The sequence below is a fragment of the Gorilla gorilla genome, chromosome 16 (assembly GCF_029281585.2).
Source record: "Gorilla gorilla gorilla isolate KB3781 chromosome 16, NHGRI_mGorGor1-v2.1_pri, whole genome shotgun sequence".
Lineage (NCBI taxonomy): Eukaryota > Metazoa > Chordata > Mammalia > Primates > Hominidae > Gorilla > Gorilla gorilla.
Genome location: NC_073240.2, coordinates 75929174 through 75948076, shown reverse-complemented (window position 1 = coordinate 75948076; position 18903 = coordinate 75929174). Strand labels below are relative to the sequence as shown.

Genomic DNA, 18903 nt, shown 5'->3' with positions numbered 1-18903 from the left:
AGTGGGCGGATCCCTTGAGCCTGGGAAGGCAGAGGCTGCAGTGAGCAGAGATCAAGTTACTGCACTCCAGCCTGGGTGACAGGGTGAGACCCTATCTCCAAAAAAAATTAAAAAATAAAAAAATAAAAAGCAAGCAAGCATTAAATAAGACAGCATAGGTAAATCCTAATATAATAATAATTATAGTAAATATATAACAGGCTCATCTTCTGGATTAAAATTCAGATTCTCATCTTGGATGTTGTTTAATCCACCAATATCTTGTATAAAAAGATACATTTAAAGCAAAAGAACATATAAAGGTTAAATAAAAGAAAAAGCTTTTAGTTAAATAAGGTAAACTCTGCTCCCTCCCAGAAGCCCATTAAAATAAACGTAAAGTAATTTTTTTAAAAAGATCTAAACTCAGTGGCTCACGCCTGTAATCCCAGCACTTTGGGAGACTGAGGCAGGCAGATTGCTTGAGGCCAGGAGTCCAAGACCAGCCTGGGCAATGTGGTGAAACCACATCTCTAATACAAAAAAATCAGCCAGCATCGTGGCGCACACCTATAGTCCCAGCTACTCTGGAGGCCAAGGTGGGAGGATCAGTTGAGCCCAGGAAGTCAAGGCTGCAGTGAGCCAAGATCACGCCACTGCACTCCAGCCTGGGTGACAAAGTGAGACCTTGTCAAGGAATAGAAGAGAAGAGAAGAGAACGGCCGGGCACAGTGTCTCACGCCTGTAATCCCACTTTGGGAGGCTGAGGTGGGCAGATCACCTGAGGTGGGGAGGTCGAGATCAGCCTGACCAACAAGGAGAAACCCCATCTCTACTAAAAATACAAAATTAGCCAGGTGTGGTGGCGCATGCCTGTAATCCCAGCTACTCGGGAGGCTGAGGCAGGAGAATTGCTTGAACCTGGGAGGTGGAGGTTGCAGTGAGCTGAGATCGCACCATTGCACTCCAGCCTGGGCAACAAGAGTGAAACTCCATCTCAAAAAAAAAAAAAAAAAAAAGAAAGAAAGAAAAGAAGTAAATTCTCAAGAACAAAAAGAAGAGGAACCAACAGCAGTTAAGACGTGCCAATGCGCTTTCAGAAGATGGAAGCGAAAGGAAGCACTAGCAGAGCAGATCCTACAAGATCAGATTAGATTAGATGAGAAAAGAAAACATCCAAAGCCTACACAGTAACTGAGACACAAGCCAATTAGAGCCCAGGAGCCTAGGACTTGAGGCAGTGAGTACTACAAAGGTGAGCATGAGGCAGATAGCTGAATACAGGAGGACTTCCTGACCTGTAGAAGGAACAGCTAAAGTCCCCCCAGGTCTTCTTCCCACCCCAGGCAGCCAAACATACTACCCTTGCAGAGTTAGCACAACAGAGGTCAAAGGAGTCCTGGAGCAGAAGTGAGTATCTACAGACCAAACAGAGACCCAAGCCTGCTTCCCCTACTTGACCCTAAGAACGCAAGGTCAACCAGGCAGGAGACCGCTGATAGGGTCCTTCTGGAAAAAACAAATAACCCTGGGAGTAGGGAGATGTGGTAGGGAAGGAAACCTTCAGATATGGAATTCAGAGGTCCACCAACAAAACATTTCAATACCAGATGAGTACCAAGTCCCTGGCAGTGAAGACAGAGTTTCCAATCAACTTTTGGCACCCAAATAAGAATAGCCAAGGAGTATCAGATATCTGAGGAGAGTCCTCTAGCAAGAAAGAGATTACACAAACAAACAGAAAATAGAAACCCAGAGACAATGGAGGGAGAAGAAAACTTAAAGATGAGAGACTACACCCAAGAAACAAGAACATAACACTTTTTAAAATGAGTATTCAAGGAACAAAAAAGAACTCTTAGAAATTAACATTATAAACAGTGAAATAAAAAATTCAACACAAGTCTAAAAGAAATCTTCCAGAAAGGAGAAAAAAAAAAAAGATAAAGAAACGGATAACAGTAGAAAAAAGATGAGAAAATCGAATCAATTCAGTAGGTTAAAAAATCTGACGATTAAAGAGTTCCAGAGAGAACAGAAAAATAGGAGAAAATTACAAAAAAAAAAAAATTAAATTAAATTTCCCAGAAGTGACGAACCCACAGGTAAGAGCCATTTACTCTGCCTCCAGGGGTCGGAGAAGGCAACCCCACTGTTAGGTTCATGAAGAAACTAGAGCATCATGTCTATTGGTGCAGCCTGAGCCCACAGCAGCTCTTCTGGTGGCCACATCCCTCTGCTGATGTATGGAGTTTGCAATCAGCAAAAACTCAAAAAAATTCTTCTCATTCATGCTGCTACTAAGCCACAAGCGCCAGGCTGTATCTGAGCAGTTATTTTTCTGGTCCCAAATGCAGTCCCTCACATGTCCCTGGTAAACTTCCCCTCACCAGAGTTGGTCTGCTGTTTGCTCAGCCTACAGAGAGCTCCTGAGAGCTCAATCCTGTTGCTCCTCCTCTCAGCCAGCACCACCATCAGTAGCCCCCAGAGACACTAATCCAAATTATGAACAGAACAAAGTCAAGGGCAGAGGCCACCCACAATGTCCACAGGCGTGGGTGTGGCAGCAGAGCAAGGGGTGAGAAAGAACCAAGAAGAAACTCTTTCCAAGTTGGATCTTTCACTGGCTATAACATGCTGACAACATCCCCAGGTGGTCTAGGGAGAGGTCCTAGGATTCCATCAAAGGCCTCATCTAAATCGAAAAATACTTTGTCTACTATCCAAAACATAAACTAAAATCGATATGCCTTGTTCCTAGTGATCCCTATCTAGCTTTTCTTAGCACTTACAAGCCTCATCTGTAGCAATTTGTGGAGCTCACCTCCTTCACCTTTTTGATAAATGGACACTAGCCATCTCCTGCCCCTGGCCCCTTTGACGTTTCCCACACTTCCTGTAGGTCACCAACCACAGTACCCTAGCACCCCAGGAGAAAACTTCCCCAGGACAGAAGATGAATCACCCAGCCTCAGTTCAGGTCCCTCCTACCACCACAAGCTCAAAAGAGAAGATGAACAAAATGAGATCAAAGAATCCCCCCATTTCTTTGTTAAAAACAACAACAACAACAAAAACAGAGTCTCACTTTGTCATCTAGGCTGGAGTGCAGCGGCGCAATCTCGGCTCACTGCAACCTCCCAGGTTCAAGGAATTCTCCTGCCTCAGCCTCCCAAGTAGCTGGGATTACAGGCATGCGCCACCATGCCCAGCTAATTTTTGAATTTTTACTAGAGACAGGATTTCACCATGTTGGCCAGGCTGGTCTCAAACTCCTGAGCTAGGGCAATCCACATGCCTCTGCCTCCCAAAGTGCTGGGATTACAGGCATGAGCCACCACACCCAGCCCCTCCCATTTCTTCTTATCCTCTGCTAATGTTACCACTGGCCTCCAGCACCAGACACTGCTTCATTGTTCTTCTTCCAAATACATAAAACAGCCCTCTCGAGCCTCCTGAGTTTTGCCATAAGCTTCAGCTCACCCTGGGGGGCTCTGGACCACATTCTTCCTTCATCTCTTGTTACATGTCCTCCCTTCCACTTAACTGTTTTCCAGCTCCTTCAACAGAAGGCTTCAGGTAGCCAGAGACCACGTCTCTGCTAATACACTGCCTGCTTCTGCTCATGGGACCACCATCTTTCATTTCTAAGAGCTTCCCAACCATCCTGAACCATTTGCTACTTAAGAATGTCCCAGGTTCATCGCCTCTATTCTGAAATTTGGAAAGCTACTTCCTGAAGGTCTAGGTCCTCCACTCTCCCCAGCTCCCAAAACCATCTTCCAGTTTGCAAAGCGGAGGACCTTGCCTAGTGCTGGCCTTCAGAATCATCCCCAAATTGGGCGCCAGGCATGGTGGCTCATGCCTGTCATCCCAGCATTTTGGGAGGCAGAGACGGGCGGATTGCTTGAGCTCAAAAGTTTGGGATGAGCCTGGGCCAACAGGGCAAAACTCCTTCTCTACAAAAAAAAAATAATCAATCAATCATCAATCAATAAAAAAATAAAAAGAATCATCCCCAAATTGGTAATGCCCTTGATTCAGGGGTTCTTGCCTCCCTCTCAGCTCTACCCTTTCTTCTTTCCCTACACTGTCACTCAAGGTCTCAGAGCCTTTAGGCCCCCACTGTCCCCTGGGGAGCTCCACCCGGGGTCCTGTTAAGCCTCTCACCCTGCTTGAGATCTTCCCTCTAAGCTCTTTGCCTAACCTCTCAGAGGCTCCACACTCTCTAGCCACCCTCCCAGGTTACAGTCACATTGTTAGGGAGCCTCCTGGGGTCAAGGTCTTCACTAAGGAGTAATGCGAAGAGTATGTGATGGGCAGGTCCTTCCTGATGCCCCACCTCTGACCCACTGAAGCAGCTGACTCTCCTTGGAGGTGACCCTGACTGACCCCAGTGCTGTCTAGCAGGCCCAGACTAGTTTTTCTGGTTTTAGAGGGATGTCACTTGATCTGATTCATCAGCCCTATGGGCTTTGTTCTTTTATTTTCATTCACTCCACCAAAAGGTCCTGGGAGCCAAGGGCTGGGCCCTGTACACATTAAAATAAATAAATAAATAAATAAAACCATGTGTTATCTTCTATGATACTAAATAATTCTGACCGTTTACTCATTTACCTTGACCTTTTCCCAGCAAATGCCCTGGCAGGGCAGAAACTCCCTGAGGGCAGGAGCCTTCCTTGGCTTTCTCTTACACCTTTGTGGGTCCTGGTAGAAGCAGCGCTGGGCATTAAAAGAGAATCCCCCATATGCCACAGAATTCCTGAAAGGCAGCTCCCGGCTTGGTCCCCTGCTGACACCACTTAGAAAAAAGTTTTGTTTTTTTTTTTTTTTGGTTTTTTTTTTTTGAGACACAGTCTTGCTCTGTTGCCCAGGCTGGAGTGCAATGACACTATCTCGGCTCACTGCAACCTCTGCCTCCTGGGTTCCAGAGATTCTCCTGCCTCAGCCTCCAGAGTAGCTGGGATTACAGTTGTGCGCCACCACGCCCAGCTAATTTTTGTATTTCTAGTAGAAAGAGTGTTTCACCATGTTGGCCAGGCTGGTTTCAAAGTCCTGGCCTCAGGTGATCCGCCCACCTCAGCCTCCCAAAGTGCTGGGATTACAGGTGCGAACCACCACGCTCAGCCTACCTGAGAAAAGTTTTTATGGCTAATAGTTTTAAGCTGAATCTCTTTGTGTATGTGACTGAGGCTTGGACAGACCCTATTACATAAGCTGCCTGCATTTTATCTAGCATGTATAGCGATTCCTTCCTGAAAACAGTTGGCAAGTCTAGTTTCCTTTTCTTTGCTGAAAAGACATCAGGAATCCTGATTTGGGTCTGGTCAGGAGAAATGGAATCAGGATTTAGAGCGATACCTCCCGTTTCTACTTCAGGCCCCTAGTGTGGCCAGGCTACTTCTGGGGAAGATTATCAAAGGAACTCGTGGAGAGGCACTTTGCAGCCACAGGATGAGACAAATCCCATGGCCTGAGTCTCCACCGCCAAGCCCATTCCTGGCCTCTACCCACTAGAACCAAGAGCCAGTAGCACCACCATCCCTAAGTTAGGACAACCAAAAATGTCTCTGGACATTATCCAATGTCCCCTGGGAGGGAAAATCGCCCCCGTTGAGAACCACAACTCTACAGCATTATCCGTGAAGAGCATTTCCATCTCTGCAATGATGGGAATGGCCCTACCTGTGCCGTAGGGTGTGGCAGCACTGGCCATGGCCACTGAGCATCTGAGGTGTGACTGCTGTGACTGAAGAACTGAATTTTTTATTAAATTCTAATTAATTTAAATTTAAATTTGAATGTGGCAAGCAGCTGCCACATTCAAATTTACATTTATCGGATAGCACAGCTCTGGAATATACAAGAAAATTTAAATATATCAGATAGCACAGCTCTGGCATATACAAGAAAAGGAGAAGAGCCCAACTGGAACTAGCAGCTGAGTGGCTGGAGAGCAGGTGTTTCTAGTAGGGCGTGATGATGCCTCCACTGGAGACCAAGGAGGATTCTAAAGAGGAAGTGGTAGCCCCGCACTTAATCTGTGACAAGACAAGGAACCCAGGGCTTTGGTGGCCCAGTCCTCTGGGCCAGGACGCACAGCAGAGGACTCTGACGTTGGGTCTACCAGTGTTGACGATGGCATGCTCCAGATCTGTGCCCAGGTCCTAGCGGCCAGCTAAGAAGCTGACACTAACCTAAGCAGGGGAGTGGTGGGTACATTCTAGGACGAAGGATTCTTGGGGCCCAGTGCGGTTGGCACATGAGGCGCGGGAGCTGTGAAGGAGGTGGCCTCCTTAACAAAACCCACAAGGGAGTTCCGGTTGGCTCAGTGGGTTCCATGGCTCATGATGATGCCTCTACTCGGCAAACATTTACTAAGCCTCTTATATGGTGGGGGCAGGGCTGATAAGATCCAAGCTCTGGCCTCTGCTAGGGCTCAGTCTAACAGATAGGTGGGGTACAGGTAACCCCTAACTGCGAGGCAGACCAAGATAGGAATCCACAAATTCCACCATTCTCAAGCATTGGTGAGCTTGAGCAGAGAATGAGCTCCAGGTCTGAGCTCTTCAATTCACTCACTGATAGGACCCAGGAAACCTGGCCTCAAGCCCCCAGTTCTGCTAACTCACTCACTCCCTGGAAGGCCGTGGGCGAGACCCTCTTCCTCTGTCCCTGGTTTCCCCTTATGACCCATGCATGGGCCATTTAGACCACATGGTAGGGGTCCATCCAGCTCACCGTACCACCCCAGCCCTTCTGTGACCCTGACCTTTCCCACCTTGCTCTGCAGGAAACAGTCGTGCTCTCATCTGCCCCTGGGGGAGCTGGTGTTCTGGCTGTGTCAGCTCCTCATGCCAACCCTTCTGTGTGCTTCCCCAACTTCAGAAAATTCTCAAGAAGGAAACCAGGGAGGTGGTCTAGGGAGGCTCTGCACAGGAACGTTGTTCTGGGCAAGCAGGGAAGGACCCTGGGGTGCGGGACCCTCTGCCCAGAGGCCGACAGAGCTCTGTCCCTAGAGGAGCAGGCGACAGGGCTGCAGGCCAGAGGAGGAAGGGGCCAGCCAAGCAGGCAGAGGCACAAATAAAGGTCTCAGAGTTTCCACATCAGGACACAGAGCGGGCAGGTGGCCCCCATCCAGAAAAAAAAAAGAAATCCTCAAACCAGGCCTTATGTCTTCTGCTCTTTCCTCAGTGAGCACTTCAAAAAAAAGAAGCACAAACTTACCAAGAATGTTCCCCAATATTCCCACCAAAAGCCCCACTGACTTAAAACAAACAAACAAACACACACACACACACAAATATACACATAGGTTACAAATTAAAACTGAACAGAATGATACAAAAATGAAAAATGCAAGTTTCCCTTCCTCCACTGGTCCCCCTTCACAAGGGTAACCACCTCCAGAGGAAAAAACTGTGCGCAGTAACTCAGTATAAGAACACACAGAAGGAATCAGGCTGCATACCAGGGGTTGGCAAACCTTCTCTATAAAGGGCCAGATGATATTTTAGGCTTTGTCGTAATGATTTAACTCTGTAGTAGCACGAATGCAGCCATAGGCAATACGTAAATGAATGGGTATGGCTGTGTTCCAATAAATTGTCTTGGACATGAAATCTGAATTTCATATCACTTTTTTTCTGAGTCACAAAATACTATTTTTCTTTTGACTTAACCATTTAAAAATGTAAAAATCAGGCCAGGCACAGTGGCACATGCTTGTAATCCTAGCACTTTGGGAGGTGGAGGCAGACAAATCACTTGAGCCCAGGAGTTTGAGACCAGCCTCGGCAACATAGCAAAATCCTGTATCTACAAAAAAAATGCAAAAAAATTAGCAGAGTGTGATGGCACGCCTGCAGTCCCAACTATTTGGGAGGCTGAGGTGGGAGGACTGCTTGAGCCTGGGAGGTCGAGGCTGCAGTGAGCAGTGATCACACCACTGCACTCCAGCCTGAGCAACAGAACAAGACCCTGTCTCAAAAATAAATAATAAAAATTAAAATGTAAAAATCATTCTTAGCTGTAGGCTATACAAAAACAGGCACTGAGCCGAATTTGGCCTCGAGGGGTCCAGTTTGCTAGCTCCTACACTTTGCTTATTCTGCTTCCATCTTGAGGATTGCTCCCTTCAGCACAGAGAGAGCCACCCCATTTTTCTGAATCATTGCCAAGTAATCCACTGAGAGATTGTCCCATAAACCATAAGGGCACCACAGCTCTCTACTGCTGGATATTTTGTTTGCTTCCAATTTTGCTTTGAAATTATAAATAATGCTATAATGGACATCCTTTTACTTTGTAAATACACCCCACAGAGTTTAATCCTGTGGGTAAATCAAGGACTATGAACATGTTTTAATTTCTCTCAATATTGTCAAGTGGTCCTCCAGAAAGTCAGAATTTACTCCACACTACATATGAGCAGAGCCTTCTTTTCCTCACCCTCGACAGACCTGGATGTCCTGACAGACACCCTAGAAATGTATCCTTCTCTGAGCCAGAGGCCTGCTGCCTCCTTGAGTCGGGGGTTTTCTCTATCTTTAGAAATCCCCTTTTGGCTCTGAATTCTGCCGACACCTGCCCTGGCAAAAGCTAGGGCGATGTCTGTCTTCTCCTCCCAAGTTTGAAGGGTGTGGATGAAGGAGTTCAGGAAATGCCACCCCATAATATGCGGCTTTGGTATGCTGATTATTTCAAACCTGAAGGCACTGGGGAAAAAAAAAATGCAGGGAGGAACTTTCTCTGAACTTCTCTTATCTGCCTAAAGAGGGATTCCCCTTGTCCTGAGTCCCCCTCCCTGAGAAAGGAAGACTGACTTATTGACAATCTGCTGAGGCATCTTTTATTATCTGAGAGGTTTTTATCTGCCTAAAAGACCGTATAATTCCTCCCCTCACCCTCCCATAACTTGTGTCGCCACCATCCCCAGAAGCCCCAAGCCCCTATTTCCTTCTGTAGCTCAGGCTGCTATACAGGCTTCAGCCATCTCACCCTTCTGGGAATCTCATATTTTGTGGTACACCCATGTGCAGATATGTAACTAAATATGGTTTTCTCCTGTTGATCTTGTTTTTTGTTGTTATTGTTTTGAGATGGAGTCTTGCTCCGTTACCCAGACTGGAGTGCAGTGGCATGATCTCAGCTCACTGCAACCTCTGCCTCCTGGGTTCAAGCGATTCTCCTGCCTCCGCCTCCTGAGTAACTGGGATTACAGGCGCCCACCACAACCGGGTAATTTTTGTATTTTTAGTAGAGCTGGGGTTTTACCATGTTGGCTAGGGTGGTATCGAACTGGCCTCAAGTGATCCGCCCGCCTCAGCCTCCCAAAGTGAGCCACCGCGCCCGGCCCTGTTAATTTTGTTTATAAGTCAGTTGAACTCATAGCCCAGCCAAGCAGCCTAGCAAGACGGAGAAAGCCATTTTTGCCCCCCTGCATGGGCCAGGCTGCCAACCCCAGGGAAGAAACTGCCTGAGCTGACAATCCGGATTTTACTGCGACTCAATTACATGACAACTATGGAACTACAAAACCCCTGGCATCCTGAAGCTCCTGAGCCCCAGGACCTTCTCTCAGGCTGCCTTTGGGTCCTAGTCCTTTTTGCCCTCACATCTAGAATCTTCTAACACCAGTGCCAGAAGAGGCCCTGGAGATGGATCATTTGAGAACCTGCCCCTCCTTCACTGTGTGGATAAGAAAATTATGGCCAAAAAGAACTGACTTGCCCAGGGTCCCAGCATCAGAAATGTGCTCAGCTGCCTCTCTTGTGACACGGTTGCCCACCTGCCCCAACATACTCAAGGTCATCTCTGCTAGTGACTACTCTCCCTGACTGCTGGTGTGTGTGGCTTGTGGCTAATCCATGTCTCTCCACCACCCCTCACAGTCTCCCTGATTTGGCTACCTTGACATTAGCGGCTTTCCCGGGATGTCTGGACATACTGGTCAATCAGGAACAGTGATGGGCCAGATCTGTAGAATCCCCCAGCTCTCTGCAGCCCACACCCCAGCTGTTCATGTGCTAGACAAAATCTGGATGTACCTAAGGAAGTTCCGGAAAGCCTTGAGCACATGAACCCATGACTCAGCAGGCGAAGAGCTGAAAGTGACTGCTCCAAGGGACAATGATGCTCCTGCAGGAGATCCAGCAGGAGGCCATGCGGAGATCAGGGCCATCAGGGAGTGAAGGGGAGTGTGCAGGGATAGACGCCACCACTGGGGCCAACACAAGGCAATCCAGGGATTACCTTTGGATCCCAACACCTCACGAGGGCCCTAATAAGCAAGGCCAGGCTGGGAGAGCTGTCTCCCTGCAGATGAAAGGCATGGGCCCTCCACAAGAGCAGGTGAACTGTGGCTTCCATGGCTCTTCCCAGTGGGGTTGCCCCACACCATGTGGCTGGCCCAAAGGACGTGAACAAGGGGAAAAGACAGGGTGATGGCCAGGAAACACACACAACCGAGTGCTTCAACATGCCAGGCTCTGTGCTGAGTCACTGGCACAGGACCATTTTCATCTGTGACCCCTCCCACCCCAGCCAACATCTGAGGGAGCCTGACAAGAGTCTGGGGGATGGGCAGCAGGAATCAGCCCTGTTTTCAAATGGGAAAGGCAGGCTCCAAGAGGCTGAGTCGGGGAGCCCTCCCTCCCAGTTCAGTGCCCTCTGGCTGCCTCACTTTTGGCATCAACTCCAACCAGAGAGGGGAAGCCAAGTCCTGTTCCAGACATGGCCTGCCATCCCATGGGGCCCAGGCTAAAAGGCCCTGGGGTGGGCTGGAGCGCCTCCCTGCTCCAGGCAACCCTTTCCTCACAACCCCCCTCCCGCCAAACGCTGGCTGCGTGGGATGGGAGGAAGTGGTAGGGTTGCCATTTCCCTCCGCTCTGAGGCTGCCCATCTGTTTCCTGGGATAGGACTCCCCACCCCTATCCACCCCTAGTCCGGAAACTCACTTGCTCTGGGGCTATGGGAAAAGGGAACTGCATGACTCCCTCCCTCCCCAGGGGGTGGTGGCAGAGGCCTCCCACCCTCACGGCTCTAGCTGGCCAGCTCCTACCAATGCTTCTGGGTACACAGGGGGTGGCTGGGCCTAAGCAGCACTGCCCTAAAAGTGCAGCACCCAGTGTCAGAGTGCCACGAGACTCTCCTCCCTCCCCCACTCTGGCCTGGCTGTCATCCCTGGCTGGCAGCTTCATGGCTTATCCCAGCCCTGGGGGTGGGGTGATGGGGTGACTTTCTGGGTGGAAGTTGGTGGAAAGTAAAAAAGTGAAACACTTCCCAGCCCAGCCCCAGCTGATGGGACCACGTGGTCATCTGTGAGTAAGCACCGCCCCCTGCTGGACATGCCAGATACAGCCACTGCACCTTGGGTGCTCAGCTGATAACGAGAGGGAAAAGCCAGGCCTGGGGCCCAGCAACTTCACAAGACCCCACCAAAAACTAGGGCCCAGTAACACCAGCAGTGTCTAAGGCAACCTATAGTTCTATGTCAAATAAGTTTAAAAGAAGGGGCCAAAACCACAGGGGCTGGGCTGGGGTAGACAGGGAAGGCTTTGCACAGAATGTGAAAAGGCGAGAGAGGAGCAGAGAGGGCAGCCAGCCCAGCAGGGCCCAGCCACGCAAAGACCAAGGGGGATAAGACAGACCAACATAGGGCCCTGGAGGTGGAACTAGGAAGTGGGGCCACTCCCTGTTAGATTTCACGCTGTTTAAAGCCTTGAACTTCTGCACCAGAACCCCAATATAGAAAATAGATCCAAGTTGAGGGTCTGGCCAAGGACAGGGGCTGGAGTCCCTGACCCCAGCACACAGTCAGGGGCCCCTGGGGCAGCTCTGAACACCTGAAGGAGCAAAGTTTGAACCTAGAGCTTCAGGCAATGGGGTTTCAGAGCATTTGACTGACAAGACAACCATGGGGTCTCACGAGGAGGGAGAACACAGCCACAGTGTTCAAGGCGGAATGAAAGCAGGGGTGGGGGAGCCCAAGGCAGGAGAGGGTACTGAGAACTTGCTGCACTTCTCCAGCCAGCCCTCCTCCCACACAGGACTTCACGGATTCTCAGGGTTAATGTATGGGAGCCCAAACCCTCCGTTCACTGGGTCCTTTCCTAGCCTCCCCTCATGATCTGTCTGTACTATCTAATCTAGCCCCTGGTTACACTGGGCACTGGTCTCTGTCTCCTGAATCCTCCACAGAGCACCACACACACAGGACCTCCACAAGCATGATTAACATGATAAAGAAAAAGAAAATTGCATGTACTGCAGAGCAATGGGCCGTCCCCGGGAGCACCGGCCTCCCATGCCGGAGGCTGCCATGCTTATCTGGTGAGGATACTCACCCCAGGAATGTCCAAAAGCTTTGACACCAGAAGAGGCAACTTCAGGGCTGCGACACTCCCCGTGACACCCACAAGAACATGGAATTTTCTCTCCATCAAGGGTGCAGCAGCTGGACAGGAGGCCTTTGGTTCCATGTGGGGTCTGGTGGCTTCAAGTTCTGGGAGCCTGCCAGGCCTGGGCTCCATAAAGCTGTCGGGATTTAGGATCTAAAAGCAGAACAAGGGCCACCCCCTTCATTCATACAGTCGACCAGAATGTACGGAGCACCACGTATTAGGCCCCAGGCCAGAGGCTGAGGCAGCGGAAGGGATCAGCAGTCCTGGCTTCAGGGAGCACACAGTTTGATAAGAAAGTGAGACACCTTCCCCACACATGGGCCAGTCACAAGGGAATGATGCAGTGCTGTGGGGAAGGGCTGTACCAGGTGCGTGGCTGCTCAGGGTGACCATCTCTAGAAGTCAGAGATTGCATCCCAGAAAAAATGATGTTGGGGTTGAGTCCTGAAGGACGAGTTAGTTTTTCAGAGACAGGAAGAAATCACTTCAAAGGAAGGAAAAATCTTGCAAAGGTGAAGGTCCTGAGGAGGGTGGCAGGTTGGGGAACAGGGAGTGGCTTACTAGTGAGGCCGGAGTGTGATGGGGGGTGGTAGAGGGGCAGGAAGTGAGGCTGAAAGTCAGGGTGAGGCCAGAATGCCGTGGGCAGCGAGGGCCAGGGTGAGGAGTTTTGGTTTTAGAAAGATGGTGCTGGCACCTGGTGATAGTGTCAAAGGGACCCTGCTAGTGGAGAGACTGGAGGGCGAGAGGAGCTGCTGCGGTGGACTGGGCTGACTGGTGAAAGGAAGTGGCAGGAAGGGATGGGTTCCAAAGATGCTCGTGAGGTGGAACCCTGGGCAACAAGGAGGTTTGGGTGCTCCAGGGAGCCAAGAGATTTGCCTCTCTGTCCCTGTCCCTGTTAATCAAGATGGGCACCACTGTACAAATCAAAGCCCAGGAAGAAACCAGCATAAAGGGGATGCAGGCCACCCCAGGAGATTAGCTGGTTTGCTTCTTCCTCTGGCTCTCAGACATTGCTAGAAGTGTGTGCTCATGATAATATGGCTGATGGACACCAAAACCTACACGTGGCGGGTTGGGCCAGCAGAACGTGCTTCATCAGCAACCATCACTGAAGACCGATTACAAAGAACACCATGCAAAGGAATTGTGGAAAACACAGTAGCTGCCTCTGGGGAATCTGTAGGTTGAGTTTCAGAAGACAGGAATGACACCTGTCTGAAATTATTTGAGATCAGTCCTTCCCTGGGATGCACCTTTTTGGTGATCACAGACTCAATTAACACATCAGTTTCCTTGCCTCTCCCTCCACCAGCAAGCTCCCTGAATGTGTGACCGGGTCTAATTGCCAACCAGCAGTCCACTAGCCGGCAGTCCTGAACAGGTGCTGAATGAATAACTATACCCTCCAAGGCAGTGTGAGGCAGAAGACAGATACCTAGCCTGTGAATCAGAAGCCCTGGGCCCTGACCATGGTGTGCTCCTGACCTGGAGTGACCCTGGTCCAGGGTCATTCCCTCCCTGGACCTGTCCCTTCATCTGAAAAATGCAGAGGTAGGACCAGATGATCTCTGAAGCTCCTTCCAGCAGAAACTTTGAGTCAATACATGAAAGAGAGCAGTAAGGGGCTCTCCGTACAAGACAGAAGATCCTAGAAGATGCACTCAAAAAAGAATCAGCATGGCAAGGGAAACCCAGGCAGCTGCCCAGGAAGCAGCGCTGGTGAGTTGTCCAATGGCTACCTCCATGGCTGAGCATCCACAGGGGCCTATCTCCTCTTCACTCACAGGCCCCTTGGCTCTCTAGCCTCTCTGCCCAGGATTTGCCTTCAGCACTTGAGCACAACCCACGTGGGCTGAGGATCATGTTTGGCTGCATTATCCCACTTCTCAGCAGGGGTTAAGCACAGGCTGGTTCCCTAGGGCAAGATCACCCAAAGTTTGATTTGCCAGTAATCTCAATGTCTGCTCCACTGCAGGGCCCCAACCAGGGCAATGCTTGGCCAGAGTTGGAGAACTGAGTTTACCCCAGGGAGTGGGGAGCCCTGTTAGAATCTGACAAGGTACAGAGGGCCTACCAGCCAGCTTCTTCCCAGAACACATCATTGGTAGGTGATGGAGGTACATTCTTTATTCTCCAGGGAAACTTACCTGCCAGATCGCAAACCCTGACCCTGTCCCACCCTAGCCAACCGGTGCTAGGATAGGTAGATTCCTGCAAAACCAGAAGCCAAATTTTATCTCTGAGGCCCCTGAACCTCCTCCACATCAAGCTGATCTCATTCCTAGGAAACAGGTAAAGCAATCAGTTAAACTTGGGGCAGGAATCTGTATTAGTGACTTCAACTGCTTCCCCACAGCAGGCACTATAGTCCAAAATACAGTACTTAGCCTGCTTAGCAAAGCTGTGCTAAGGATCAAACCTACCTACTTTCCTAAAAAAGAGGGTGTGTGTGTATGTGTGTGCTTAATATACTTGAGGAATAGAAAGTGGATCATTTAACCAACATTTGGAGGTGAGGTCCAATCAGTTCAACCTGAGAATTCCAGGAAGGGTGACAGCTGGCAGGATTCCTTCGTTTGCTTGCAAAGAGGATCAAATTCCAAACCAGTAAGTCTATTACTCTAACCAGAACCTGTTGGAGTCACCTATTTGCACAGGAAGGGTAGCTGTATTACCTGACTTCCCCGGGCTCTGCTGAATTCACAGGAACTCCTGAGCAGCAAAAAGAGTTGGCAAGCGGGCAGGTTATAGGGCTACAGGCTTTGATCACTGAGCCTCAAGATCCCAGGGCACTAGCCAAGCAGGTAAGCCACACCCAGAAAAATGGCAGCTTCTCTATCCTCTAGAAAGACAGGGACAGACAGAGCAAAGAGCCTCAGCTTGTGATGTTTAAGTCTCCTCTGATGAGTTTAATTCAGGGCAGAGTTTTAGGTTTCAGGGATACCTGCCAGTCCCTATATGGGCAAAGGTGGAGCTGGCACAGAACCAGACTAAAGACAGAGCAAGGAAAGCAAGGCCAGACAGGGTACGTTCAAGCTCAATACAGGAAGGATGAGAACTGAGCCTAAGACAAAGCAGAACCAAAAAAGGGAAGTGGGTGGTGGGTAGGCAGGGATCCAAGATCCATTATGAGCCTGAATCCTTTAGCCTAACATCAAAGCCCCTCACTACCGGCCGCCCAGGCTTCTGCTCCAGTTTACACCTGTAATCCCAGCAATTTAAGAGGGCAAGGTGGGAGGATTGAGTGAACCCAGGCACTCGAGACCAGCCTGGGCAACATAGCAAGACCCCAGCTCTACAAAAAATTTAAAAGTTAGTCAGGTGTGGTGGCACATGCCTGTGGTCTCAACTACTTGGGAGGCTGAGGCAGGAGGATCGCTTGAGCCTAGAAGGCTGCAGTGAGCCACGTTTGTGCCACTGCACTCCAGCCTGGGTGACAGAGAGACCATTTCAAAATATAGTAATAGTACCACAATAAAAAAAAAAGTGTATAACTATTTACATAGCATTTACACTGTATCAGGTTTTATAAGTAATCTAGAGATTATTTAAATTATATGGAGGGCATGGTGGCACGTGCCTGCAGTCCCAGCTACTTGGGAGGCTGAGGTGGGAGGATTATCTGAGCCCAGGGAGTTCGAAGATGCAGTGAGCTATGATTGCACCACTACACTTCAGCCTGGGAGACAGAGTGAGACCCTGACTCAAAAAAAAAAAAGAAAAGAAAAAAGAGTATACGGGAGGGTGGTGTGGTGGCTCACACCAGTAATCCCAGCATTTTGAGAGGCCAAGGAAGGAGGATAGCTTGAGCCAGGAGTTTGAGACCAGCCTGGGCAACATGGTGAGACCCTGTCTCTACAAAAATGAAATAAAATAAAAATTAGCCGGGTGTGGTTGTTTATGCCTGTGGTTCCAGCTACACAGGAGGCTGAGGCAGGAGGATCCCTTGAGCCCAGGAGGTCGAGGCTGCAGTGAGCCATGTTCCTGCCACTGCACTCCAGCCTGGGTCACAGAATGAGACCTTGTCTCAAAAAAAAAAAAAAAAAAAAAAAAAGTATACAGCAATCCCCTGCGGATACTGAGGGATGAATGTATCTAACACACACACTCACACACGTGGGCTACTAGAAAGGCAGTGACTGCGAATTGCTACTTCCCAGCCACTGTGAGAGATGTGGAAACCCCTGCTCCAGGACACCCACCACTTCCCCAACTTGGCAACCTCTCCTGCTCACCATCTAGCACCTGCTTCCAAATACTTCAAGGACAGCAAGAAGTTCTTTTCTGACAAGATTTGGCCTCATTTTAAAATAGCACTCAGCACTTTTTGGCAGGCCTAGGGCTACTTCCAACATCCCATGGCTTTCCTTTTTTAATTTTACCAACTTTTTAAATACACTTTGTACTTTGGGCAGCCCGGGTAAGCGCTCAGTGTGAGGAGCTGACACGGCCATCATTTAAACTAGATTAAACGACACTGGACAAATAATCGCAGAGCAGCACAAAGTCGGGCTGGACGGGTACAGATGCAAACCCTCCACTCAGGGCTCGGGAGTCCCTCCTGCTCCAGGCGGCCCCACCCGTACAGCCGGGAAAGTGAGGTCGCACAGATGGACGGCCGCCTACCCACGCACAGTCGCAAACAGAGCTTCATGGGCACACAGGGGAAAGTAAGGACACACACAGACAGCCGTAGACCCACGCTCGCGGACACAGCTCCCCGAACCTCCCCTCCCGCGCCGCGGCGAGAACCCGGCTTCCCAACCCCTTCCACTGCTCACCCGCGCCAGGCGCGTCTCGGGGCCGCTCCCAAATATCGCGGTATTTCTGCCGCCCTCCCGCGGAATCTGACTGGCACGCCTCACGAGAGCACCGGGGGCGGGGGGGGGGTGTCGCGCAGCCTTCTGGGAGCTGTAGTCCACTTCTCTGCCTTCCAGGAGTTGTAGTCCACTGGGGAAATCCTGGAGCAAACCCTGGCTCCCTGTTCTTTGTATTGCTGGGACTCTCGATAGGGGCTGGCATAACTGTCCGACCTCCTCTCCTCAATCCTATCAGCCCCACACACACTGCTCGTTGCTTGGGGCCTTTTTTTTTTTTTTTTTTTTTTTGCTGTTGTCCCAGGTTTATTGAAACTATTACAGTATCTCAAAAAGATTCAAACAGCTTCCACGTGGCGTTTTGAAATTCATCCCCACTGTTGGCTGAGTGACCTGCAGGTTGGACAGTCTGCCAAAGTCCAAAAACATCGGCATTTCCTTAATGTCAGGTTCTGTTAATACTTCAATGATCTCCTGATCCAGGGCTGAGACCTCAGAAACATGATTATCTCTCCTTTCTCTCTTCTCCTCCTGCAACTTGATGCAGATACCTCTCACTGAGCGCTTCAAATCAGCTTCATCACATGCATGTTGTAGCCTGCTATCTTGTTGGGGAGCTGTTTTTTGTCTGTTTGTTTGTTTTTTTTTTTTTTTGAGACAGGGTCTGGCTCTGTCACCCAGACTGGAGTGTGCAGTGGTGCTATCTCCACTCACTGCAACCTCCACCTTTTGGGCTCAAGCCATCCTCCTATCTCAGCCTATGGAGTAGCCAGGACTACAGGAGTGCGCCATCATGCCGGACTAATGTTTGTATTTTTTGTAGAGACAGGTTCTCACTCTATTGCCCAGGCTGGTCTCAAACTCCTAGGCTCAAGCAATCTGCCCACCTTGGCCTCCCAAAGTGCTGGGATTACAGGAGTGAGCCACCACGCCCGGCCCTGGGGAGCATTTTGCTGGAAATAATGGTGATCTCCTTGCACATGTGCTTGTTTGTGTGGAAGTTGCTGCCCGGGTGTGTGTAGTACTTTATTATGATGAAGTATAGAAAAGGGCTATCTTCATGGTATTAGTGCGAATGGGGCCCATGTTGGCAGGTCCTTAGTAAAAGAGGGCTCGGGGCACTTAATATTTACCAAGCCTCTTCTATTTTAGGTGCACAGGATACAGAGATAAATCAGATGTGTCCCTGTTCTTGAGACAAACAGGGACACAGAAAATGACAGGGTAAGATCCTCCATGAGGAAGCAACACCTCTAGGCAGGAAAGCCTTCTTGAAGGGTGACTTGAAATGAACCTTGAAGGACAGCCAGGAGGTTAGATACAGGATCCCAATAGCGATCCAGGTGGAAGGCATCGAATGGGCAAAGGGAAGGCGGCAGGAGAACACACACTGGCGTGCTTCCCTGCCCCCTTCATTTTCTAGCCTTCACAGGCCCCAGGAACCTCTGTATTCATTGAGGTGGCTGAACCAGCTGCGAGTCCCCTGCCCTGAGCTGAGGTGGGGCCTCTGCTCTACCCCTGCCCTTGGCCACAGTGGACCATCTGGGCCAAACCATCCCTTACTCAGGGATCCAGCCGTGTCTTTTTTTTTTTTTTGAGATGGAGTCTTGCTGTGTCGCCCAGGCTGGAGTGCAGTGGCGCAATCTTGGCTCACTGCAAGCTCCGCCTCCTGTGTTCACGCCATTCTCCCACCTCAGCCT

The 18903-nt window shown here is 49.8% G+C and overlaps 1 protein-coding gene and 1 pseudogene across 8 annotated transcripts in view; both read right to left on the bottom strand.

The window, feature by feature from the left end:
• PPCDC (phosphopantothenoylcysteine decarboxylase) overlaps positions 1 to 17217 on the bottom strand; it is a 35414-nt gene extending 18197 nt beyond the window's left edge. For 3 of the 8 annotated variants that reach the window (XM_004056539.5, XM_019010883.4, XM_019010884.4), the window contains exons 1-2: positions 17168 to 17212; positions 12330 to 12536 (exon numbers count right to left, since the gene is read on the bottom strand). In XM_004056539.5, coding sequence (XP_004056587.1) covers positions 12330 to 12515 — 186 coding nt within the window. In that variant the 5' untranslated portion in view covers positions 12516 to 12536; positions 17168 to 17212. Of the gene's footprint in view, positions 1 to 12329; positions 12537 to 15061; positions 16425 to 17167 lie in introns of those variants that run through there. The other 5 variants (XM_063698717.1, XM_063698718.1, XM_063698716.1 and 2 more) reach the window with 5 other exon arrangements.
• Positions 17218 to 17521: 304 nt separating this feature from the next.
• LOC134757270 (small ribosomal subunit protein eS17-like) lies at positions 17522 to 18289 on the bottom strand (annotated as a pseudogene).
• Between the last annotated feature and the right edge of the window lie 614 nt (positions 18290 to 18903).